The 26,675-nt window shown below is 46.8% G+C and overlaps 2 protein-coding genes across 2 annotated transcripts in view; both read left to right on the forward strand.

Annotated features, from left to right (window-relative positions):
- The first annotated feature begins 3,923 nt into the window (after positions 1 to 3,923).
- SAG (S-antigen visual arrestin) lies at positions 3,924 to 22,326 on the forward strand. Its single transcript, XM_069865078.1, has 16 exons — positions 3,924 to 4,117; positions 5,496 to 5,650; positions 6,249 to 6,309; positions 6,399 to 6,443; positions 7,336 to 7,529; positions 8,712 to 8,771; positions 9,636 to 9,703; positions 9,899 to 10,034; positions 10,351 to 10,435; positions 11,693 to 11,765; positions 12,681 to 12,818; positions 13,190 to 13,267; positions 14,161 to 14,184; positions 14,566 to 14,630; positions 20,191 to 20,200; positions 21,204 to 22,326. Exons 2-16 carry the CDS (start codon positions 5,552 to 5,554, stop codon positions 21,295 to 21,297), a joined length of 1,230 nt encoding a protein of 409 aa, XP_069721179.1. The 5' UTR covers positions 3,924 to 4,117; positions 5,496 to 5,551; the 3' UTR covers positions 21,298 to 22,326.
- A 2,797-nt stretch (positions 22,327 to 25,123) lies between these two features.
- The window catches only part of DGKD (diacylglycerol kinase delta), a 60,932-nt gene continuing 59,380 nt past the window's right edge, over positions 25,124 to 26,675 (forward strand). The window contains exon 1 of the mRNA XM_069865109.1: positions 25,124 to 25,285. Within this exon, the coding sequence (XP_069721210.1) occupies positions 25,124 to 25,285 (162 nt within the window). The remainder of the gene's footprint in view (positions 25,286 to 26,675) is intronic.

The raw sequence follows: 26,675 nt of genomic DNA on the forward strand, positions 1-26,675 counted from the left end.
CAGGCATTTTGGTTACTGGCTGTGAGGAGAGAAGTTCATCTGCTGCTGTTAACTCCAGTACCGGAACAGAGATGTTTGGTCCCTTTTTCTGTTCATCCGTCCTGTCCTGGCGGCTGTCAGTAGAACACAGGGGAGCAGTGGGGTTAAATCCCAAATCCTTTGTTTTGGTGCTGGCAATTCCAGGCCACTCACCCCCTCCTTGAGCACACGTGCAATATTCCCGTTGGCGCTGGAGCCCTGTCTGTGCTATGGAGCGGTGTCTTGGCTCTGTCCCCGTTGAAACATCCAAAACTATGATGTGGCTGGGTGTGAGCTACCTGACTTAACTTTATCCAGCCAAACCTTTCCACATCATCTGGGCCTCAAGACAAGCCACCAGCGTTTTATCGCCTTTTTATTTGCACTTTATTTCTTCTTTCCTGATAGTGTTTTGCTAAGGAAGCGTGTTCTTTGGAGGGGCTGGATTAGGGGGCAGCTGCTCTGACAGGCACCTCTCTAACCTGCCCTTTTGTTGGGACACTTTCTGCAGAGGGGAATTAGAATATGTGGGGCAAAGTTTTTATTTATTCAGCTGCCCCTAAGAACTTGATTGTAAATAAACCTGTGTTCTGCTTTTAAAACCACACAATGCTCAGGTTCTTTTATTTGTGTGTCTGTGTGTGAGAACTGGTTCTGAGTGAGCAAAGAGGGGAACCTGAAATGTGTTGAATTGTGGATTTGGGTTCAGGAGCACTGAAGGATCCAGCGTAGAGGGAGAAGGAGGATAATTCACTTAGCTTGAAATCCTGCAGATACAACCTGGTCTTGCCCCGGCTCAGGAATACGGTGTCGAGACTGAAGAAAGTCTTACCACATTGAACAAGTATCTCAGTCCTTGAGAGGCTGATGTATTCTTGGATGTTTTAGATGAATTACCAAACTGAGGAAATTAGTGTCTATATTTCAGACTGCTGAAAATAGAAGGCTTTGTCTGCTGTGACATTTCGCTAACTTGTTAAATTTTTAAGCCACTGGCAGGAGTTGCACGCATCTTCAAAAACAGGGAAACCCATGTTGAAGATAAGATTCTGGTTACTACTTTAGAGTAACAGAGCAAAGCTTTCAGCTGTTTAATGTGTAAGTGTCATACGTAACTAAGAGCCGTCACTGACCGCCCTCCTCTTTTCCTAAGGAAAGAAGTCGTCTGTCCGGCTCTTGGAAGTGAGAACCACACCAAAAATGGAAAGATTCACATTGGCATTCTGAAGCATTTCTAAAGGCAAGATGCTTTTTCTTCTGCCTGTTGCTGTGGCAGAAGGTCCTTGAAAAGGCACCTGCCAGGAGTCCAGGTGACCTTGGTTACTGCGGAAAAGCAGATCACTAAATGACAAGTAAGCATGAGGGAAGATTATTGGGAGATTAACGTAATAAAAACTCTGCAGGCTCTGCTGAGGAGGATCAAAATGGGTTTAGGATGTTTATAGTTTAGGTTGCTATACTTGTGTTTTTCTACAACATGGACACAGATCTTGCACAAAGGGCCCTGTTTTGCTTGTTGATACTGTTACAAAGTGAGTTATTAGTGTTCAAGGAGAAATGGCTGTGAGAACGCCATGAGGTTCGACAAGACCAAGGGCAAGGTCCTACACCTGGCTTGGAGAAATCCCTGATTTCAATACATGATGGGGGTGACGTGCTTGAGAGCAGCCCTGCGGAGAGGGACTTGGGCTGCTGGTTGATGAGAAGCTTGATGTGAGCCGGCAATGTGCGCTCACAGCCCAGAAGCCAACCGTGTCCTGGGCTGCATCCAAAGCAGCATGGCCAGCAGGGTGAGGGAAGGAGTTCTGCTCCTCTGTTCCTCTCTTGTGAGACCTCATCTGGAGTATTGTGGCCAGTTCTGGAATCCTCAACATAAAAAGGAGATGGAGCTGTTGGAACAGGCCCAGAGGAGGCTAAAAGGATGATCTGATGGCTGGAGCCCCTCCCCTACTAGGACAGACTGAGAGAGTTGGGGTTGTTCAGCTTGGAGAAGAGAAAGCCCCAAGTACCTGAAGGGGTTACAAGAAAGGTGGGGAGGGACTGTTCACAAAGGCTTGTGGTGATAGGACTGGGAGCAATGGGGATAAACAGGAGAGGGGCAGATTTAGACTGGACAGAAGGAGGAATTTCTTCACGATGAGGGTGGGGAGGCCCTGGCCCAGGTTTCCCAGGGAAGCTGTGGCTGCCCCATCCCTGGAGGGGTTCAAGGCCAGGCTGGATGGGCCTTGGGCACCTGATCCAGTGGGAGGTGACCCTGCCCGTCGCAGGGGCAGGGCGGGTGGAACTGGATGGGCTTTAAGGTCCTTTCCAACCTGAATTGTTCTATGAATCTATGATAGGGGCTAGCTTCCTAAAGCCTGAAGCTTTTTTGATTAAAACTCCTTAGGACCAAGATGCATAGGAAATTGCAGCGACCAGTTTTAGGGCATTTTTGCTATAGTTTATTTATTTGCCTCTCTTGCCCCTTTTCTGCTTCAATCCATAGAGGGAAGAATGAGAAGGGAAGGGTACCTGCTGTGCAGAGGTGGCTGTCACAGTGCTTCTCTGCTGAAGGTGGAGCTGCCCTTCATGTGGTTTGGGGGGCAGGCAAGCATCTTTCTCCAGACATAAGGAAGCACGAGTTATGGAGAACTCCCCTGAAAATATTTGCAATGACACATGTACCCACACCTTGCAGGCTCTCAGGGGAGTAGCAGGTATAAGGGGAATGCTCACTGCTTTCCTGAAAGACTAATCATCCTGCAGTGGCCACAGCAGAAGCTCTTAACAAAACCAGCTTTTGCCTTTGCCCTGTGTGACTGAAAAGAATGTGTTGATTTTTGTGGGTTAATTTCTGGGTTCTCTTCCCCACTTCCTAGAAGCAGGATCCACCTTCCCTTCAGCAGCATGGGCACATGTGAATTGCTGTGGTTTAGGGCTGGCTGCTTTGTTTTTGCTGGACTTGATTAAATGGGGTAGTGATTAAGCTCTCCAAATCATCCACCTCCAGTTCATAAAACGTTGCTGGAATTTGGAAAATACTAAAAGAGCTGAAGAACGCTGGTTCTGTGTTCATATTTTGGTATGATTTGTGTATGCAGGCCACTATATTCAGGCAAACGTTGGTGATTGTTTGCAAAAAGCAAGTTTGATTTGTGACTGCAAGACTGCCTGAGATGAACGGTGCTGTCCAGGCTGGTGAGTGGAAGGGATATCATCCCATCTTTCCAATCAGACCCACAGATGCAGCCCAGGAGGAAGCTCCAGCTGCTTTGGCAGCACACAAGCCAAAAATTGCGCATATTGTTGTGCATACTACCCAAACCAGGTTAATGGGGGGAAGTAAAAGCTGTTCTTGGGAGATTTGTGAACAGAAAAGCTAGATGGATTGAGGTTTCTGGTTTTGTGTCTTGCATTTTGGATGTTGTGCCTCAGAAGTGAGTTAAGGAGGGGAAGTTTACTAGCTAGCAGTATGCTGGTTTGCATCAGCATGCCAATGGGATGTTGGTGGAGCAATAATAGGCTAACTACTTAGTGATTAGGAGAATAATGCATTGTTCTCAATGTTTGATAGTCTTTCATAACGGCATCTATTTATAGAGACTTGGTTTGGTACTTTATGAATTTCCTTTTTCATAAACGGCTCTTATCTGTTCAGCTTCTTATCAGGCTGGAAGAGTTGCAAGCCTAGGAAGGAGAAGGTGGAGAAAGAGCTTTAGAATAAAGCTGCTTTCCATACCCATCCCGTTCTATGTAGGTCTGTAGTCCTTACAAAGCACGTAAGTATGACATTGTAGACCTTTTCACTGACAATCTGAGCTTCTATAGGTAATGCTTCATGTTGCTGACTTAACAACTTTCCAGTTGAATCTTAGCCCAGGTACAATATTTGCTCTTGGAGGGGGATTAATTCTTGAAATCCTGGATGGACGCAACCAGAGACGTGTTTTCAAATCCCCTACAAATTGTCTTCCTTGTTTGCCAGGAGGTTAGTGATTCCCTCTGGTAGCTGCGAAGAAGCATTGGACACGGCTACGTTCAAAATTCATCTTTGTTTGGCGGTTTAGGAGCTCGCATCTTTGTCCCGGGGCAGTACCTGTGGTGTTTGGAACACAGCAAGGTATTTAATGTTATTTGCTTGTTTGTTTATTAGGGTGTACAGCATGGGGAGGGTGTCTGCTCATCCACAAATCCGATTCTGGGTTTGGGAAACCTACCAATAGTTTATAAAGCCATAAATACTTGAACACGCATAAGGGCTGTCTCTAATATCTGCCTTACCTTTTTTTCTAGTTTTCTAAGAAGCAAAGTATTTCAATTTTTTTAGTCTGTTGTGTGCAAATAGGCCCTAGAAACATTTTCTACTCTTGAAACAGCTTTAAAATGGGAAAGGGAGCAGCAAAACAGAATGGATGTGAACTGCACGACAGTCACACTGAGACCAATGTCCTGCCTAACGCAGTGTACTCCTTCACACAGGTCCAACAGGGAGAAGAGTAGGAACAGGGCATGCATGGCATCACCCTTCCCTGATGCTGCTCCTCAGCTTCAGAGTCTTACGGGATTAAGGTTGCTCCTGAATCATGCTGTCCAACACCTACCAAAAGTGTTTTCCCTGTGAACATGTCTAATCCTGTGAATTGATTTATATTGGTGATTTCCAGAGCCTTCTGCAGTAGCACACTGTGCTCTAGAATCTTGTATTAAGTGGGGAGATGTTCTTCACTTTATTTTAAATTCACTGTCTGATCGCTTGGCTGGATGCTGCTATTTTATGACTTATTTTTTGGGCCTTATTTTTGGGAATCCCAAATAGCTTTGTGTCTATGGGCAGGCCATTTGCTCCTTATCTAAGCTTCTTCCCATTCATTCAAAGAGATGCTCAATAGTAGATGTCCCAGGACAGATGAAGCTGCACTGTAGTATTCTTGCAATGGTAAAAAAAAAACAAAGAACTCCTCCAAAACCAATCCAAACCCTGGAAGTAGCCAAAACCTGTGTGTATTGATATTCTTGATTTCCTATATGTTATCCCATTATTGAGTGAAATGCCCTTCCTTACCTCATGACAATTTAGAGCCTCTCATGGCAAATCTTGAGGTACCTTTTGAAAAGTGAAGCACCTTGTGTTGATCAGATTACCTTTACCCGTACTTGTACTCCTACAGGTTTCTTCACAAAATTACTCTTTATGTACCTACAAAAGCCAAGCTGTCCCTTCCCCTCTAGATTTTTCTGTTAGTCTACTAATTTTCTAATATTAATTAAGAAGAGTTCTTGGCCTTTTGTAATGTTTCTGAGGAGCTGTTTAAAAAAAGATCTTTCTATGTTTTCTTTTTCATGAGGAACTGCTAAACTGAAAAGAAACCCAACCGTTGTGCTGTGCCTGAACATCTATTGAAATAGTCTTTTGTAAACTATACACAGGAGTAATTTCATCTACCAATATAATTCCACTTTCATCTCATGTACCTATTTTTTTCTGACATCTTTCCCAGGACATTTTGGGCCATAAAAGCTTCATTCAGCCACAGTTAAAGATCCATCTTTGACCATGAGCTGCCCTGAGTCTCAAAAGACAAAGACGAGTGGGAAAAATGCTAGTTCTCCTCCCAGACAAGTCATCTTCAGGAAAAGCACCCGTGACAAAGCTGTAAGTACCATAATAATGAATTTATGTAGGTATGAGTTTTACTGGTAGTCAGATTGGAGACGACTTAGAAAGTTCTTTTGTGTCCCCTTCATTTTTTTCTGAAGAAGGAACTGTATTTAGCCCTAAGTATGAGGAGGTGATGTAAACAGAGTTTATAGGGCAAGCTACTCGTGTGCTCTGTAGTACGAGAAGAAGGCAACTCATCTCTCACTCCTCCTGGATTGTATTTCTGCGGATAGATGTTCGAAACATTGCTGATGTGTTTAAAACAAAGCAGATTAATTGTCTTTCTGATCTGAGAGCATCAAAAGATCTCTAAATCTGTAGCTTTTTATCCCGTGCTCAAGTATTTTTGTTGTAATTCTGGTACTCTGGGGAGCTGATCTGCATGAGATCTTCACTTCTGATGTCCTGCAGCAAGTGAATAACTGTCGAGCCTGCTGGGGTTTGCATTTTTGCTGGAGAAAAGTAAATATTCCATTTAAAATGGAGTTGTTCTGGTCTCTACAAGCTTTATAGCTCTCTGCTGTTTCCCATGTCCCCCAACACACAACCGTCAACATTTTATAGTTCAACCACGGTCATCTTCTCTCTACAGCTGACCATCTACCTGGGAAAACGGGACTTCGTTGACAACATAGGAAATGTGGAACCTGTAGGTAAGCCTGCAAGGATACGTACTGCTCTTCCCGCTCTCTCAACCATGATTATCCTCAGTTAACCTCTCTTATTATTTCCTTTCTTTCAGATGGTGTTGTATTGGTGGATCCTGCAATTCTTAAGGGGAAAAAAGGTTTGAGGTTTTATGTAACATTTCTTTCAGAGATGTAGAATCATGGAATAGTTTGCGTTGAAAGGACCTCAAAGCCCATCCAGTTCCACCCCCTCTGCCATGGGCAGGGACATCTCCCACTGATCAGGCTGCCCAAGGCCCATCCAACCTGGCCTTGAACCCCTCCAGGGATGGGGCAGCCACAGCTTCCCTGGGAAACCTGGGCCAGGGCCTCCCCACTCTCATAGTGAAGAAATTCCTCCCTATGTCCAGTCTAAATCTGCCCCTCTCCAGTTTATCCCCATTGCCCCTCGTCCTATCACCACAAGCCCTTGTGAACAGTCCCTCCCCAGCTTTCTTGTAGCCCCTTCAGGTACCAGAAGGTTGCTCTGTGGTCTCCTTGGAGCCTTCTCCAGGCTGAACATCCCAAATTCTCTCAGCCTGTTCTCATACGGGAGGTGCTCCAGCCCTCTGATCATCCTTTTAGCCTCCTCTGGACCCGTTCCAACAGCTCCATCTCCTTCTTATGTTGAGGATTCCAGAACTGGACACTATTCCAGATGGGGTCTCACAAGAGAGGAGCAGAGGGGGCAGAATCCCCTCCCTCGCCCTGCTGGCCACACTGCTTTGGATGCAGCCCAGGACACGGTTGGCCCTCTGGGCTGTGATGTGGTCCTCTTTTGACTCACTGAGATAGAACGTTTTTGTTTTAAGGGTAGAAACTCCCTTCTCCACTGAACTGGCTTCTGACTCAATGTAATATATGTGCTTAGATATTGTGTGAATATTAAGTGGGTTATACAACAGTGTTGAAATGGGTTTTCCCGGCTCTGTAGTGCAGGAGGACGTTACCTCCCCTCTGGCCGTGTTGTTAGCCGGCTGCATGCTTTATCCAGCTTGTGCTTCCTTCCAGTGTACGTGTCCCTGACCTGCGCTTTCCGGTATGGCCAAGAAGACATTGATGTGATTGGCCTCACCTTCCGACGGGACCTGTACTTCTCTAGGGTCCAAGTGTACCCACCTGCTGACAAGCCAGAGTCTCTCTCCCACTTGCAGGAATCTCTGCTAAAGAAGCTGGGGAAAAATGCTTATCCCTTTTTATTTACGGTAAGTATCTCATAAGAGGCTCTGACCTTCTTCTCCTTATCTGTTATTACCAGGCTGCTGAGCCCTGGTGATGGACTGAGGACAGGGATTAACAGTGAATTTGTGTTATGCAAATTTCCAGTTTTGAGCAACAGACGATTGTTTCTTCTTACCATCCTAAGTGGTGAAGTGCACAAGGCCCCAGCTGCGTGTTAAAAGTGCTTTCCTTGGAAAAGCAAGGAAACATGGAATGATTTTATGCCAGCAAGAGCCCCACTTATCCTCGTCTTCCCTCTTCCCAAGGGGCTGGAATACTTTACACTGTTGTCCCAGTGTTCACAGAGGAAGTGCCACATCCTTTCTTCTTAAAAATTTTAAGGATCAAACAAGTGGATGAGAAGCTTTTTACCGGATGTTGTCAACAAATAACAGCTCATTGCCAAATTCTGATTGTGACAGGATATGCTTCCAGTACGCAGTGACATGGCTCCCTTAGGATTCCCTAGGAAGATCCAGGTTTGAAAACCACAGGCTCTGATATAGAAACAAATAAGGCTTTGAATGATGGTATTAAATGGGGTGATACCTGTCGTGAAGTTGTTGACCACTCAAATACAATCTAACGATCTTCAAACTGCTGGAGTTTCTCAGGAGTGTTAGCACTCCCGGAGCTACTTAGCAGCCTTCCCAGCTGATGTCTGGAGTTGCTGGCCCTGCCCAGACCAGGAACGAGTGGACGCTGCCTGGCAACTGGCTGGTCTTTGTGGCCTTAGTTGTGTTTCTGACACTGCGATGCTTTGCTGGAGCTTCGAGCCCAGGTGAACAGTGGGTTGCAGTGCTGTGAGCCACATCGCTTACCTTGGATGGGGAGCCAGATGGGGCAGCTTCTACTCTAAGCTGTGCCTCTAGGGCTCTGATTTTTAGACCGGATGCTTCACGTGCCTGGACTTGTTCTAGTTTTTCCTCTTTTCCCCTTCCACACCCCTTCCTTGGCTATTAAAGTAATTTTGGAAGAGAGAAACTTGTTCACACCAGACAAATTTAAGGTCCAGGACTTCAAAGTGTTACTACATTACAGCGAGTGACCTGTTGTCCTCAGGATTGCTATGTACCTTTTGTGTGTAATGTGTTAATTAGCGTGTTGAGGAGTTGGAAATCTTTATAATATTGCTTTGGGGTGTTTTTCTTCTCTTCTTCCCACAGTTTCCAGATTACCTGCCTTGTTCAGTCTGCCTGCAGCCTGCGCCTCGTGATGTTGATAAGGTGAGACCAATGGGATGCTGGTGCTTATAACAGTTAAGGAAAGTCACATGGAAAAAAAGTCATGGGAATCTACCTGGCTAGCTTGAGAGTGGAATAAGGGGATGCTGGGGTCTTATGTGCTGCGCTACGAATGGCAGAAATCTGACTTAAGAGCTACTCGTGTGTGTCACAGACTTGGAATTTAAGTCCTCGGAATTATAGAATGGTTTGGGTTGGAAGGGATCTTGACGTCCCTGATGAGGGCTCCAGCCCTCGAATCACCCTTGTGACCTTCTCTGGGCCTGTTCCAACAGCTCCATCTCCTTCTTATGTTGAGGATTCCAGAACTGGACACAATACTTCAGATGAGGTCTCACATTGCTCTATGGAGAATTATCTGGGACTCACACAGATGTTCCACAGCAGTATAAAACCATGAAAACAAAGGTCACCTTGACCTGATCAGCCCTTAGACATTGGGAAGTAAGAAGGTTGCCCGTGCGTCAGGTATTAGCATTACAAAGCCATTTAGAAATTCAGTTCAGAAACCGAAGGCGGACTGGAGAGCCCTAGAGGCTTATCAACAGGTCTTACTACCTGTTGCATGCTATGACCTGTAGCAACACTGCTCCCACAGAAAGCGTTTTAGAAGTAGGAGTGTCATCTACCAAAGGCTGGGAACCAAGCTTCCTTTATCAGAAGGATCATGGAACAGGTGGATGCTGCCACATGGGTTGGCAGGGATCATTATAAGGGTAGGAACCAGAAGACTTTGCAGCTGGCAGGAATCTGCCCATTTCTGGTGTGTAGAAAGATATTTAAACATCTACAGGTGTTCTTGGTTTCTGACCTTGGTTTCACAGCTGTCTTGTCTCTCTCTGGCAGACCTGCGGGGTAGACTTCGAGGTGAAAGCTTTCTCGACAGAGAATGTGGAAGAGAGGATTCATAAGAGGTAACAAAACGTGTGTGTCCATCTTCAGCTTTGCCGTTCTTCAAGGGGGTGGGTGGTTCAGTGATGCACCTCGGTCGATTGTTCAGATTTGCCCCACTTATCATTGGGCTTTGTGGGCATCAGCACGTGTGAATGCAGAACTCTTTCCTCCACCAAGCACAAAGTCCCACCATGTTGTCCTCTGCTGCTTCCTAGGAACTCTACACGTCTGCTGATCCGTAAAGTGCAATACGCTCCAGAAAAGCCAGGACCCCAGCCTTGTGCAGAGACCACCTGGCAGTTCTTCATGTCTAACAAGCCGTTACACTTGAAAGCTTCCCTCAGTAAAGAGGTGAGGAGCTGTGGATGTCATCGTATTGGCCAGTTTTGCTGCCCAAAACACACTTCGTGTGTTATTTGGCCAAGTCTCAGCTGAGACTGGCTTGGCCCAGCACTTAAGAGCTCCAACATCATTTCTGTCAGTCGCTGCTGTAAGGGGAGGCTGAGGCCACGTTACAAGGCACATATGAGGCTAAATAAATTGTTGACGAAAGGGTCATCTTGCCTCATCTGGCATCTGTGAGGAGATTTGGTCTGGGGGGACTAGAGGGGTTTAGGGCTTGGGAGGAGACTCCTGGTTTGATTTTGAAGCGTCACATTCCTTCCAGGTGTACTACCATGGCGAGCCCATTCCAGTCACCGTCACCGTCAACAACAGCACAGAGAAAACAGTGAAGAAGATCAAAGTCCAGGGTATGTTTTTACTGTTCCTTGGGATTCTTTGAGGGCTGGAAGACTGAATGGTAGGAGGGCTGAAAGACAGCCAGAATCTAGTGCTTGTAACAGATTAAGCAGGCAGCGTGGGACAAGTCAGGAATTTGTCCCTCCACCCTGCCTGTCACTGTTTCTTTGCTGTTCATTGAGTGAAACACTGCAGTATTTTCCCTGACTCTCGTGGTTACTTTTATGGCTTAATTTCAGGTACCAGTATGTCCCCTCTAGTAAACAGAAAGGGCAAGGCAGGTGCTGTGGAGAAAAAGCCACCCTCTGGGAGATGGGTTGGAAGGGCTGCCCTGTCAGCGTGATGCTCCTGCTGTGAGTGTGCCTAGGGCGCGTACAATTGTGCCTTGGATTTCAGAAACATCTGGCAATGTGAGGAACAGCCACTCCGCCAGCGATGGTGTAATTCCTCCTGAGGAAACTGAGGGCAGGGGCTGAGTTTCAGAGGAGGTTCAGTACTGTGCCTGTGTTTTATTTGTGGCACTGCATATTTTCATCCCACAGCCCCATTGCCCTTGGACCTGTGGAAGGCAGTCTGAGAAAACAAAGGATGAGAAAGAGAAGGGAAGGCAAGGAGAGAACAAAGCAGCTGAGGTTTTTACAACACTCTAGATTAGAGAAAGCCAATTCAGTGCTGGTCTTGGATGCGCTGTTTAGTGATTCCCGAATATTTTTAGGCTGACACACCCCTGTCAGGCTTAAAACACCATGTTGATCTCTAGATTCTCTCTCCTCATCAGTGTTTCGGTCAGAATTACCCTATGGATGTTTTGGTGCTTGGTTGGAGAATATAAGCCATTTATTATCACAGGCTCTTGACTGCAGTTTGGCATCCAGTCTGCTGGATAATGGTGTCTCCTGAGTGCAAATCCCTTGGCTGTAGGTACACAAGAGATACCGGTGGCCAGAGATATAAGTGGACATGCTTTGCAAAGAGGGAGATCTGCACAATGGAAAGAACAGGCTAGCAGGGGATACCATGGGTTATTGACTTTGTCATCTCCAAACCAAGGCTGGATGCCTTTCAGGGAAGAGAGGATTTGGCTGTTTGTGTGCTGTTGCTCTCATTCCAGGTCAGGCTGTCTGACCTGGTGGTCCCTTCAGGCTCTAAATGGATGGGTTTTCCCACTGACCTCCTGATGTCTTCCGTCCCTGAGACTCAGGGGTGGCAGGTGTGCTGTTTCTGACGCAGAGGCACAACTGATGTCTGCTTTCTCCTCCCTCTCTCAGTGGAGCAGGTTGCCAACGTGGTTTTGTACTCCAGTGACTACTATACCAAAGTGGTGGCTGCTGAGGAAGCACAGTGAGTGAATACTCTGCTTACCCTTTCTTACTCCTTCACACTCTTCTAATTACCCTCCTCCTCATTAATGGGAGGCACTCCTAGGTATAGTCTTGCCTGCTGTTACGGTGCTCTCTCCTCTCGCGTGTGCTCCCCACATCACCTGTACTCCTTTTTACACATCATCTGGTCTCCTTTCCCCATAGCCAGCAGGCATCCTGCGCCTTTTTTCAGAGAATCGGGGGGAGGTTGCAGAAAAGGGCTTTGGTTTGAAGAATAATTATCTACCAGACAAACTGAGGGGCTGTGGAAAGCTTTCAGTTGCTTGAAATCTTTACAGATGCAGCATTTTTCTGAAAGGTGCTGCTGTTTCAGTGGAAGCCATGGGTGCTCTAGCTTGAGGCCGCTCTTTTTCATAGCATTTCATTTTGTTTCTTCTGTCTTGGAAAGCCCATCAAAATCTCAAGGCTGTTGACAGTGCGGAGAACTGCTTGCTCTTTTGCACTGTGCTGGCAGTGCAGCATTGAGCTTTGCTTTGTGAGGAGGGGCGGACACACCTACACGTTTTATATTTTTCTGGTTTTTTGCCCGGTAGCACAGGGACATGTTTTTCATTGAGTGCAGCTCTTCTAAACTAGGATTTATTTTGTCCAAATGTAGAGGTCTGTCGTATAGTTTAACCTACTTTAGAAGTCTGCCTTAATGTGAAACTAAGAATTTTATGCAAGCGCTTGTTCCTCTTTTGCTGATTTTAAAGGGAATTTTTCTGACTAGCTTAGACATAGACACCTGCGCTGTAGACAACGGAAGCAGGGCAAATAAATTCCACTCCTTTTGGATGGCTTTGTAATCTGTTTTGAAATTCTCTTGGTTGGGTGTGTAACACAAATCGGAGAGTGTATCCCTTTTCTTCTCTCACCTGCTCCTTATTTTCAGGGAAAAGGTGCAGCCGAACAGCAGCCTGACCAAGACACTGACACTGTTGCCCTTGCTAGCAAATAACCGGGAGACCCGGGAAATAGCTCTGGATGGAAAGCTAAAGGATGAGGATACCAATTTGGCTTCTAGTACTATGTGAGTAAAGTTTTAAGCGGTCTTAGCTAGTGGAGGGTTCTAAAGAAGAGGAGAGGATGGAGGAGACCCTTCTATTGCGAGTTTTCACCTGTAAATCTGTGTTGTGATGGATAGATCTGAGTTGCATGACAGCCTGTCGTATTCCTTCAGGATAAACAGGAATAACAGCTCTATCACTTTCAGGAGCATAGGATGCTCACCTTGTTCTTGCTCCCACCATACGTTGTTGCTTAGGGTTCTGATTTATTAGTGGACAGGTATGGTTGGACTCGATGATCTCAAAGGTCTTTTCCAACCTAGGGATTCTATGATTCTGTGATTGTTTTTCTGTTGCTGCACTGCGTAACACTGCTGTCTGTTTTCTCTGGTAGTATTAAGGATGGAATAGACAAGACGGTGATGGGGATTCTAGTGTCCTACAAGGTCAAAGTGAAGCTGACCGTTCCAGGGTAAGAATAACAGACTTTTTGCTATGTCTACATAGATTTAAGAGAGGGGAGTGTGTTTGCTGCATCAGTGAGTGGGGAGAGGGCAGGACAGAGCACCCTAAGAGAAAAGGCACATGTCATTGGATATCAGGCTCACTCTAAAGCATAAACTGCCTGGACATCAGTCTTGGTCTAGCCAAAGAACTTGTCCTGAGCCAGAGGGACTGGATTACCTTCCTTAGCTACAGAATGACTTTACGGCTCAAGTATAAACCTCTGGTTTGCTTTGCGATTTTGTGTTTCAAAGCCATAACTTCTTTTGTGAGAAGCAAAGTGAAATTCTGTATGAGCCTTTCTGTTGGCATGCTTGTTTTCCCAGAGCAGAAGGTAGAGACAGCTGCCTGAGAGTCATAAATGCTGTAGTCCAGGTTCTCTTCTGAGCCAGCTTCTTGGGAGAAGCTCATGTTATCAACCTGAGTTAGTACGGAGCATACAAGGCAAAACAGGACAGAGATAACTCTGATGATAGTCACTGTGTTTACATTTGTATTTTATACATCTATCCTTCTTTTTGGTATAAAAATGAGTCAATGATTTGCCTAAAGCATGATGAAATGATTGCTGCCTTCTGTGACCCTCCAATTGCCCTTGTCCTTCAGCTCTCAGAAAAGGAGCCATGCCCGACACTTGGTTAGGAGTCTGAAAACTTATACTCTCTCCATGGGAAGGATGTGAAACATGACAATTACCTTTTTTATAACAAGTTTATTTGGATGCTGTGCTTTGTGGCAAGTAGAGAAGGATAGATAGGAAAGGTGATTTCAATAGTCCAGCAATAAAACAGCATTTGGTAGAGTTCCAGAATGGAAAGGCACTAAATATGTTTGTGTTTTTCTCCCCGTTTTCTTCTGTAGCATGCTGGGAGACCTCACTTCCAGGTAAATGTCATATTCTTTTTCAGACCATATGGTTGTAGTTAATTCATCTTTTTAGTGTCTTTCCTGTTCCCTTTCCCACCACCCTAGAAAAAAAGCATAACTATCCCCTAACCTGTCGGAAATAAGAAGTCTGTGCATTCAGCTGTGAAAAAAAAGCAATTATACAAATATCTGTGATTTGGTGTACAGGCGAATGCATTCAGCACATAATAAATCCAATTTATTAAAGTGAATATGCCCCTCTTTTTGAGGGGAACATGTTTAGAAAAAGATGCAAGAATGGGTGAAGCTGGAGTTCAGGGCTTTAGCTGTGGTGGGAAGGGCATTGAACCAGGCACGAATGGAGCTGTGGATCTAACGCATTCTCTGTTCTCCCCAAAGTGAAGTGGGCACAGAGCTGCCGTTTCGTCTCATGCACCCTAAACCTGAAGAGAAGAACACAGCAGGTCAGTTACGCCTGGGGTTTTGCCTTTCTTCATTAACAGATTGATGTGAAGTCTTAGCGTGGCAAGGCTTATGGTGATCTGTTCTACAGGAAGCCTTTGGAGTCGACAGGCCTCCAGCATGGGAGCTGCTCTGTGTGTGTATATGTATGTGCGTGTGGACTCATATATTGGCCTCGAGGCACAAAATAACAGGGAAAAGGTGGAAATGGGTCATATTCCCTTTTTGTCTTTCATCTATGGAATCACAATTCTAAGCACAGGGCTTGAGGAAGCCTGTGCAAAATGACTGCTGTGCAAAATGTCCTGAATGAAGCTGTCAGATTCTGTCCCAGCCAGATTCCAACCTAGCAAACAAGAATCTGTGACAGAAAACACCTAAGACACTTGAGCATTGTAAAATGCAAGATAGTTTTAAACAAAGTTAAGAGTCGATAAAACCACTCGTGATTTTAAAGTCCCCATGATCTTGATGTGGCATTGGCCACGGTGTCTCTGATGCGACCTTTATGTTCAGTGCGTATCTGAGAGGAATGTATCTTCAGAGTCAGGTTAGCAAATGGAAGTGTGGGAACTTTAAAGCAGTGTAAGGAACCCAGGCATGTCAAGGCTTGGGATCAGATGCTGAAACTGCAGGCTGCCTTGAGCGTTTGTGTTCTCCTCCCACTTCCTCAGGCCCTGGCTAGCTCTGCTCTCTAATGGTGAACACAAAGAAACTGCAAGGTGCTTGCACTAAGTCAGGAGTTCCTGAACACCATCTGAAGCAACAATGAAAGGAGTTATCCCCAAATAGATGCCGTGTTCTATACTGGAGGCATTAGAGAGAGGTGCCTTTAGTCCTTATTGTGTGAAATTGTTGGAGGAATCACACGTGAGCGGTGAGAAGGTCTCCACACTCAGGTGCTCTGGTTGGGAATCGCTGTTTTCTAGTTACAGATGTGCTGGAGTGTGCAAAGGTAGGTTTCTTCACTCCTCTTTGAGACTTGCACCATAGTAATCTCTGACTTCCATTGGGAAAACCCCCGCTGTGAGCTGTGCCTGAAGGGCGTCTCCTCACAGACAGAGAACATGCTCATAGGAGAAGCTTTTTCTGTGTGTTACACCCTTCTCAGGGTAGCGCAGTGAGTCTAGGAAGCACCTTTAGGAGAAATCTGTGAGGCTTATTCCCCTCTCCCTCCCTTGCTGCTTTGGCCGCAAAGGAGACAGCCACATCACCGAGAAGCACAGGACTCCCCACAGCAGAATGCAGCCCAAAGCTTCTTCCAGCTGGTCTGCAAGGTATAATTTCAGGTCCTCATGGTTGGTCCATAGGATTGATAATGCTGGAGAGCTTTGGAGAAGCTGCTGTGAAGCAAGTGCTTTTGTTGGCCCAGCTGTGCCCACGCTGCGGGTTTCACTTTCGCGCTGCAGGGCAGTGAAGTTCTGCCAGCAAAACACTGACATTGCTGCACGCTTGATCGTGACCTCAGACGGGTGATTCATTGTGGGAGAGCTGCTTTGGCAAGGGTCTTCTGGCTCTTCTTGTAGCTTGCGCGTACTGAAGCGCTTCCTTCGGACTTCCCTGCAGCAATCTCTCTGCGCAGGAGCTTGGTGAAGGGCTGGTGGCCCCCAGAGCGGTGGCTGATGAAGGCCATCTCGTATCTGTGGTGGGGCAGCTTGAAGCTGCAAAACCTGGAACGTTGATGGATATGGAGAAAAGCTTGAAAAGTTTGAACATGGAATGTCCAAAGACTTGAGCAACTTTAAAAAACTTTACATTTTTAGAATGGTGTGATTTTTTTTGCGTGACATTACGTTAACAATGTCACAACCCCCTTAGTACTTATGCGTAAGGCTGATAAGTCTGGCAGAAGCATCTCTAATATAAAGAAAAATGGAAATCAATCGGTTCTCCCTTCTACAGTAATTTCAAAGGACAGCTGATACACTACCTTATAGGATGTGGGCAGAATACTTTACAAAGGAAACGAAGAACTGTGATATTTCTCAGATTGCTTCCCCCAACACATCCTCTTACCAAAGGCACGGCCCACGTATTGTTTGCTACATCAAAGCCCTCCAGGAGCTTGCTGTCGGAAGACAGCTATGGTTCATGCATTTTGTGCAGATGGAAACTACAGATTTCTTATAAACTGGAAAAATATACAGGTAGTCTCAGGAGCTGTCCCATGGGAAAGCCTTGCAAATGGTTAACTCCAGAAAGAAATGCTTAAATCTTAAAAAAGATACTGTAACACAACAGAAAATTCCTGGAGCCTGCATAGCTGAGGTTAAATCTGTGTTGGAATGTGGTGTCTGAGCTCGTTACAGGGAATAAAACAACCTCCCATATGAAGCTGGTAAACTAAAACTCTTTCCAGCATTATTTGCTGGAAGTTTTCCATGACCTGTGCCTAATCACTCTTCCTGAGTTTAGGCTTTTTAAATTTTGATTCTACCACCTTAGTTCATAAACTCTGAGAAATAAAATGTATTTCATGAGTTGAAATACCATCTAATTTGGAATCAAGTGAATTGAGACTTAATTGCAGCGATGGAGCTTTAGCAAACAGTGTTTACGCTTTCAAAGGCCCCAGAGATGGATTTTTTTATCATTGGCTCATTCAGCAACCTCTGCAGTGGGTGTAGGCAGGGGTGCATGCACAGGGAATTTTGAGGTCATTCCTTAACTTCTTCTTCTGTTCCCTTTCAGTTTTACTGATGAGTCAGTAGTAACTAGTTTGCCTCTTGCACCTCCCTGCTTACTTGACTGTCAATTCATCGTGAGACACAGCTGGGAGAAAGGAAAGAAGTCAAAGGAGCCATCGTATAGAGTCAAACTTAAATGCCATTTGTTACAATTTATTTCTTGCAGCAGGGTAACCATCCTTTTGCCTTCTCTAGCCAAGGTGATTTATGGCAAAAGTAAATCAAATGTGTAGCATCGTTGTATTTAATCACACAGGGCTGATCTGTGTGTAGAGAACCTCGGAAAGATAAGCTTCTCAAGCACATGGTTTAATTGTTTTAGGGCCAAACTGCAGCAAATGTGATAACTGCCGTGTGCTTTATTTCACAGCAGATTGCTTTGCCCTTTTCTTTGTCTGTGGGCAAGCTCTGAAGAATTTATCACTTGGTAGAAGGCAGGTCTGTCAGAGCACGTGGCTACTGCAGATTGCTTGCTCTTTCTTTTCTGTGCCTGGAGGAGACAGAAAAAGAACGGCTTGCTACCTTTCTTTTCCCATGTTTATTTATAGCTTCTTTGTCTTGGACTGCTTCTAGGCCGGCATTTGCATGTTTCATGTGTGCTGCCTTTGCAACTGTGTTTGGACTCATGTGGTTCACAGGTGGTTATTTTTAGGCGAAGCAGCTCCTGTCACACTGGCAATCTGTCTTTTCCTCTTGTTGACAAAAATGGATAGAGATCCGTTTCTTTTAAAGACGGATTCAAACTGGGTTGTGTCTCTTCAAGCTTCCAAGACCTTTCCCACTCAGCAGTTGGCCCAGAAGCTCCTGCTGGGTTTGTTCTCAGGGCTGTGGTCTCAGCACGAGTTCTTTGGTCTGGGGTTTTCCTGCCCTTCTCCTGATGTTTTACATTTGGTGGGCCTACGACTTGGACACTGGCTTTCGTTTTGGCTGTAGTTCAACAAGTAGCCATTTATCTGCTGCCTTGTTAAACTCGCACGGAACCGCTGTTTTCAAGAAAGCCATAAATGCTTTGCCCCTTTAATATTAAAGTTATATCTGCCCAGTATTGGTACTGTAACTTTCAGAAATTAGTGCATTCTTTAAGCTCTTTAATGTCTTGAAAAATAACACAGCCTACTCCCTTCCCCCTCCAGAGTTAAGAGAGGTTAAAAGCAAGCTTATAATGAAAATTACCATATGCCACAACTTTAATTATATGGAATCATTTCTGTGGCTACATAATGAAAGCTTAGAGAAAACCCTCTGCAGAGAGGATGATGACATTCTAGAGCCTCACTGAACACAGCCCCCTCCCATCCCAACCCTCAAAACAACTGCTGGGATGCCAGTTAAAAAAAGACTCTACCCTTCTTCAGATTCCTGAGAATTTTTCGATGTTACAATGTGAAATAAGCCAAAGGACAGCCAGAGAACTACCTGAAATGGGCCTGACTCCTGCTCAGGTGCCATTTAACAGGCTGCCTGTTGGTTTGGCTGCCTGAAGGTAAAGCGTCTTCAAATGTCATCTTATATCTGAGGTGTACGATAAGCATTACTCCACTGCCACGCTACCTATGTATTGATTCAGTAAGCAGTATTTATCTGACAGGAAAGCATACGCCCAACTGAAACAACAGCTTTCCCCCCCCCAACCCATCTTGTGAAATTGGCTTCGACCCACCTTGGTGGGTAGCGCTCAGCTTCACCCTCGTCATTGATGTCACTGTTCCCATAATAGTGAGTGAACTTCAGAGAGGGGAAAGAGAGCAGGCTGTTTAAAGAATAAAAATCAGAGGAAAAATTACATGAGGGTGATGCTTTAAATGTTGGAATTTTTTAAAGCTCTAAATATTTTATTTTAAATCTATTTCATTCAAGCATGCATGCCCTGAGACTTTCTAAACTTCATCTTGGCTTCTGTCGGGAAAGGAAACCGTCCTTTCCAAATCTGGACAGATACCATCATGAAAGTATTTACATGATCCATCCTGCGAGGCATTTTGGCTAGAATGGCGTACTTAATGCTGACTTTTCCAGCGGTGCCGGTCACCACTTGTTGCCCTTGACTTCAGCTTGCATTGTGGGTGGGAATTTTCCAGGTAGCAACTTATCCAGTCATTGAAGCATCCCATTTCCTCTACTCCCTGATTTAAACTCATGAAGAAGTACGTTAGCGAGGCAACTGTTACTTGCTAAAGATAAATAACTGCGAGAACAAAATAAAAGCCTAGCCCAGATTTCATCACTGCAACACAGTCTGTTCTGCTTCCTTTAGGCTGTGCTGAAACAGCTTCCAAGGAATCCTGCTAGCAAGCAGGATTCGTTACTGTGTGGTTAGAAAAGATCCCATTAAAGAAACACAAGTGCCAAAAGACTCAGGGTTATATTCAGGGAAAGATGAGGTCAGGAGTGTTGCCTCAAGTGCCTAACCTATCTGATGAAAGACCACCAAGGCCCTTCTGTATTCAGATCTCAGGTTAATTTTAATAGCATCATATTTATTGAACAGAAGATCAGCTGACTGCTTAAATCACAGTGACAGACCGATTAAGACCAACATCACGTCATGCAAGCACTGTCATCTCTGAATAGAAGTGAATGCACAGATGTCTCTCACAGCTGTGACCACCAGCAAGAATAAATAGGAAAATCTGTCTTTATTTCTCAGCCCTCCTGACATCTTTGCCAATGTTCTTTCCCGTCCAGGAGATGGAGTTTTGCTTCATCAGGTGCACGTGCGCATGTTTTGAGACTTTCTGGAATTCTCTTTGTATTGCTGCAAATCCTACTGCTTGCCACTGTTTGTCTTGTGAGTTTATATTTTTTGACTAGTTTTAGCATCCATGTTCTAACTATGTGGTGTGTCTGTTTTCCTCCTTATTGCCGATGACTGCAGGGAAGGACGGGTAAGTTTCCTTTAATGGTTATTTCACGTTCTAGCTGCAGTTGTGCATTCACTCTTTGAAAAGTCCTCAAAACAGTCAACAAATCCACAGGGTTCACAGATTTTGAGCTTAAATCTAAAATGAGTCACTGTGGCCTGACAAATTACTGCGATCAGTTGAGCAGCAATGACTGACCAGGTGGAACTAGCTTAAGAGAACATGTTTTGCCTCACAGCTGGAGGGAGGGGTGTGTTTGTAGTCAGCTGATGCTCTGTAGCTCTAACTTTCAGAGACTCAATAGGTTTGACCATGTGCCCCTGTTTTAGTACGGAAGGAATAAGGATGAAAATTTTCATGCTTTAGTTCATAGAACATAGAATAGTTTGGGTTGGAAGGGACCTTAAAGCCCACCCAGTTCCAACCCCTCTGCCGTGGGCAGGGACACCTCCCACTGGCTCAGGCTGCCCAAGGCCCATCCAACCTGGCCTTGGACACCTCCAGGGACGGGGCAGCCACAGCTTCCCTGGGCAACCTGGGCCAGGGCCTCCCCACCCTCATTGTGAAGAAATTCTTCTTTACGTGTAGTCTAAATCTGCCCCTCTCCAGTTTATCCCTATTGCCCCTCGTCCTATCACCACAAGCCTTTGTGAACAGTCCCTCCCCAGCTTTCTTGTAGCCCCTTCAGGTACTGGAAGGTTGAGGTTCTACGCAAAGACCCTTTTGGGCTGCAGTCTCTTCAGCTAGCTGATAAATATTTAGCTGGAATGGACATGATTCGGTACAGATAAAAACCTCCTCAGTTTGTGTCCTGACTTGCTCAATCAACTGCTTTTCATACTAGCTAGGATACCACCAATGAAGATGGTGCCTGTGGGAATGTGATCCAAATCCCTTTGAAGACAAAGGAAACGTTACCAGAATCTGCTCCGGGCTTCCCTTCTTCCTCCTATGTGTTACCTTTAGTCTGCTGGTATAAAAAATTGCTAACGTCATTTTTGAAAGACCTGTGTTTCTTCCATTTCAGTGAAGCAGAGCTGGTATTTGAGGAGTTTGCTCGTCAACAGCTAAAAGATATGCTTGATGATGAAGACAAGAATATGTCCTCAACTGATGAGTGACTAAAAGAACGAGCTGCCAGTGAAGCTATGTCATCTGGCATCAATTAGAAATGTAGGACCTAGGTTTCTAGTAAACTGCATGTTCTCAGTGCACGCCTGGTCTTCCAGGGATCAGCCCTGAGATCAGTGGACATAAAATCATGAATCTCTATCGCTTATTGAAAGTTTCAGCTCTAGAAAAATGTAGCAAACTCAAAACCTAATGCTTTCTCAAGCTACCAGAGGAGAGGAAGGCTGCTATGCCATGACTTCTGCTTTCAGAGCTACCTGAGAAACAAAACGTTGGCTGCGTTCACTGCTGGTGAGAGGTTAAACGATGGTTTGTGCAGGCTGCCTGGACTTACTCGGTGTCACAGAGTCTCCGACTTTGAAATGCCAGTGAGCCAGCCCTAGTCTGGAAGGCTGGCTTGCAGCCTTCAGTGATTCATTGAAGTTTCTCATCGGACTGTACGAAAATTATACTATTTCCTTTTGGTTGTTTTTGCATTTATGCTTTATCAAATTCATCTCCTGAATATTCTGTGTGCTTGCAGTCTCCCTGTGTGGCTTAAATCCACTTTCTGTACCATTAAATGTCTAGCAAGCCATCTTCCAGAGCGGCTTTACTGCTGAAATACATTGTTAGCTTTCTAGCCATGTTCTTAACAACCACATTATTAAAGATGAGAGAAATGTATGCTATCCATGAATTCCTTAACAAAGCTCCCCGTACACAACCCCAAAGAGAACTGCTAGTCCGGACTGATCCTGTATCTAATCTAGTTTCCTGCATGCAACTGTGCTTCAAAAGAGGGTGCAGTAAAATTAAGCAGGAAATTATGGCGCAGCCTGTCCTGGGGAGTCATTTCCAACATCCATCTGCCAGAAGTCGGTTTATGCTCTAAGAAATGAGATTCTGCAAACTTTGTTCTCTCTTGTTGATCTGGATATTCTCATTATCCATGTAAATGTCTAATCCTTTCCTGAATCTCACTTAGATTTTGGCTGATGTGAGTTGCATCAGCTAATTACATTTGGCACTTAAGATGATCACTGTTTCCTTTTTCATATTTTCTCTTTTTTTTTTTGTTCTAAATCTGATTTTCAAAGTTTAGATTCTGCAGGAGAGTCTGAATGCAATGCTTATGTATATTAATAAAACTTACTTTTCCCACCCTCTGCACTGGAAAATGGAATTAAGAGCTTCCTACTGATACCTTAGTGAACAACAATGGCTTTTAATTGAAAAGAAAACGAGGGGGACATTTTTGAGATGTCCATTTCTTCCCAGCAGGATTGGAACTCCTGGTAAAAGGCTGTCTAAGAGCTTTGTGCTTCCATCCTGCTGCAGAGCAGAGGCTGTGCAAAGCATACTTGCCAGCTCTCTGGCTGAGGTTACTATTGGTAACTCTGACAAGCCAAAGCAGCCTGCGTTGGACAAACGTGTGTGCTGTGCTCTGGCATTTCTGCAGAATCATTCTGTATTCAGGCCTCGGTTTTTGAGCAAAGGTTTGTTTATTTTTTCTTATTGACACCTTCATAGTTACAAGCCCTGCCTTTACAGATGGTCAAAAGGCTTTAACTGACAGTTTAACCAAGCACTTAAAATAGCTCGGGTTAAAAGTAAAGCCTTCTCCTGTTTTGCTTCTGTAAACCAGTCTTGATTAAGATGCTGAATTAACACCCAGCTGGTTTCACAGTTCCATCAGTGCTCTCACCTGATACCAGTTGGGCTCCATTAGTCACAGCTGCCTCAGCTTAGATGAATCACAACTTGCTTGCTCTGCTCTTTCTAAGCATCTTTTGCTGCTAAAGAAACCCTGCAGCCATTTTCAGGTGGTTGTGGGCAGGATAATTAGTGTGATTTCAGCTTTGGGTTTGGGGAGGGTTAGGCATTTGCACCTGGATTTTTGGGATGGCTTTTCTAATGACTGCCCTGATATTTTTATTACTAATTTGTTGGTGGTTTAAGAAGAACGCACTGATACAGAAAGGTTGAGCAAATTGCTGGTAGTGAATATGCTGGTCTTGGAGAGCTGGTCTGCAGGAAATCCTTTAAAGATGCTAAGAGGAGGAGGGGACAACAGTGTCTGACAATCCTCTAGTCTTGCTTCAAAGTGTGGTTTCCTCCATGGAAGTGTTTCCTTCATTTTTCCTAGCTACTGGGACTGTAAGTATGGGACTGGCAAATTTAGAGGCCTAATTCCCCTTTTTCTTTCTTTTTTTTTTTTTTCCACTCCTTATCTATCAGCCTTGTGAGGTGCCTCTGTTGCTGCCCGGTTTTTCCTCTCAAATTCATCAGCGGTGATGGCGTTTGTAATCTGACTGCATAACAAAATCACAGTGCAATGGGAGGAGTCAAAAGGATTATTAAATCTGTTCTGTAGCCTTGGCTTAGGAAAGCACTGTCGGACAGTAACCTTTTGTTTAGTCCATTCTGGACATTTGCTTAGGGAGCGAGCGCTTTCTGCTGGTTCCTTCAGCTCCCATTCCTCTGTCCTTCAGTCAGCAGATACTGACCTCTCTTAGCAGAAAAGAGATCTCGAGCTAGAACTGTTTGCCTTCTTTCTTTTCTTCTGGTTCTGATGTTATGTTGATATTCCATCACGTCAGACCTGTAGCATGCAACTTGTATTTACAGCTAGGGGAGAGCAATCTGGTTTTCTGACCCTGTGCCTTTGATGTGGTGGGACTCCCTGTAAGGACAGCCTCCCAGCTCCAGGAGAGGGACGCGCTCTGCTAGTGACAGCATCTCCTGAACTGCCACTCCTGAGCAGGGCTTTCATCACACACGTGGTCTCCATGCTTTAGCCATCTGCTGATGGGAGTGTTTTGGTGACAAGTGCTTTTTTCTTGTGCATCTTCATGAAATCCCAGCTGGAACACTCCGTACTGTCCTGTAGGCAATAACGTCTCCCCTCAGCCTCCTTTTCTCCAGGCTAAACAACCCCAGGGCCCTCAGCCGCCTCTCGTATGAAACCCTTGTTCTCCAGCCACTTCCCCAGCTCCGTTCCCTTCTCTGGACACGCTCCAGCCCCTCAATGTCCTTCTTGGAGTGAGGAGCTCAAAACTGAACCCAGGATTTGAGGTGCAGCGTCTCCAGTGCCAAGTCTGGGGGGACAATCCCTGCTCTGCTCCCGCTGGCCACCCCATGGCTGATCCAAGCCAGGATGCCACTGGCCAGCAGGGCCGGGGAGGTTCTTCTCCCTCTGTGCTCGGCACTGGTGAGACCGCTCCTCGAATCCTGGGGTCAGTTCTGGGCCCCTCACCACAAGAAGGATGTTGAGGCTCTGGAGCGAGTCCAGAGAAGAGAACGGAGCTGGTGAAGGGGCTGGAGAACAGGCCTGATGAGGAACGGCTGAGGGAGCTGGGGGTGTTTAGCCTGGAGAAGAGGAGGCTGAGGGGAGACCTCATTGCTCTGTACAACTACCTGAAAGGAGGTTGTGGAGAGGAGGGAGCTGGGCTCTTCTCCCAAGGGACAGGGGACAGGACGAGAGGGAATGGCCTCAAGCTCCACCAGGGGAGGTTTAGGCTGGACATTAGGAAAAAAAAATTCACAGAAAGGGTCATTGGTCCCTGGCAGAGGCTGCCCAGGGAGGGGGTTGAGTCACCTTCCCTGAAGGGGTTTAAGAGGCGGGTGGACGAGGTGCTGAGGGACATGGGTTAGTGACTGACGGGAATGGTTGGGCTCGATGATCCGGTGGGTGCTTTCGACCCTGGCGATCCTGTGTTTCCGTGGGTGTCGGGGGCAGCCCCCGCGGCTGTGCTGGCGGGGCGGGCCCGGCCGGGGGCGGTCGGGGGGCGGTCCCGGGGCGGTGCCGGTGCCCGGCAGGGGGCGCGGGGCAGCATGGCGGCGGCCGCTCAGCCCCAGCCGCAGCCGCAGGGCCAGGCCGGGGCCGGCGCCGCCGCCGCGCCCGAGGAGTCGTCGGACAGCGAGCCCGAGCAGGAGCCGGGCTCCCCGCAGAAGCTCATCCGCAAAGTCTCCACCTCCGGGCAGATCCGGCAGAAGGTGCGTGCGGCGGGCGGCGCCCCCCGGGCAGGGACCCTGGCCCCCGTCCCGCCCCGCAGCGACCCCCTCGCGTCCTGTCCCCGACACCAGCTCTGGGGGGCCTGCCCCCCATCCCGCCCCCCCGCAGCCCCTCGGTACCTGCCCCCTAAAACAGCCCCTCAGGTATCTTCCAGCCATCCCGCCCCCCCCCGCCTTTCGCGGCCCCCCCCCCATCCTGAACCCCAGCAGCCCCTCAGGACCTGCCGTACATCCTGCCCCATAATAGCCCCTCAGCGATCTTCCAGCCATCCTCCCCCTCACGACAGCCCCTCAGGGACCTGCCCTCCACTCTGCTCCCCACAGCTGCCCCTCAGGGTCCTGCCCCCGTCCCACCTCCTAACAGCCTCTCGGGAATCTTCCAGCCATCCCACCTCTCAGGTTCTGCCCCCTATCCTGCCCCCCAAACCACCCCTCAGGGACCTGCTCCCCATCCTGCCCTCCATCCTAACGCCCAAACCACCCTCGGGGACCTTCCAGCCATCCTGCCCCCCTGACAGCCCCTCAGGTTCTGTCTCCTATTCTGCCCCCTTAAAACTACCCCTCAGGGACCTGCCTGCCATCCTGCCCCCCAACAGCCCCTCAGGACGTGCCTCCCATCCTGCCCCCCAACAGCCTCTCTGGGATCTTCCAGGCATCCTCCCACACACAACTGCCCCTCAGGGTTCTGACCCTCATCCCCCCCCGCAACAGCCTCTCGGGTTCTGTCCCCCATCCCGTCCCCCAACAGCCCCTCAGGGTTCCTGCCCTCCATCCACCCCCCTAAACCGCCCCTTCGGGCTCTGCTAACAACACTCCCCAACAGCTTTTCATGGACTTGCGAACCCCTCGATGTTCCTCAGAGATCCCCATAACAAACTCTTTCTCAGGCCTCTGTAAACATCCACTCCCTAAGTGCCCTTCAAGGTCTGCTGCTGACCCCCCTCGCTGCCCCTGGGGGCTCCTGGACTTGCACCCCACCACCCCAGGCTGCCTCTCTGAAGCCCCACAGGAACCTCCCTAACTCACCCTCCCTGCCAGCCCAGCTTAGGCCACCTTCTTCCCAGCACCCAGGTTCAGACCTGCCAGGGAGCTTCCCTATCCCAGCGGTGGTGATCAGCGTGCCCTGTTTCACCTCTTTCCTCCCTCATTCTCTCCCTCTGTAGTATTTTCTTGGAGTCATGGAAGTCAGATATGAGCTCCTACCCCCCCATCTGATATTTGAGCTCTAAGGACATCCGGTCCCTCCCCACTCCCTGAAGCTGCATCTCTCCTTTTCTCCCCTTTTTTCCTGTATCGGAGCTATCAGCAGCTCCCTCCTTACCTCCTTGTGCCTTCCCCGATGCCCCCTGCACATCCTAGCTGCATCTCCCTG

The sequence above is a fragment of the Phaenicophaeus curvirostris genome, chromosome 10 (assembly GCF_032191515.1).
Source record: "Phaenicophaeus curvirostris isolate KB17595 chromosome 10, BPBGC_Pcur_1.0, whole genome shotgun sequence".
NCBI classification, from domain to species: domain Eukaryota; kingdom Metazoa; phylum Chordata; class Aves; order Cuculiformes; family Cuculidae; genus Phaenicophaeus; species Phaenicophaeus curvirostris.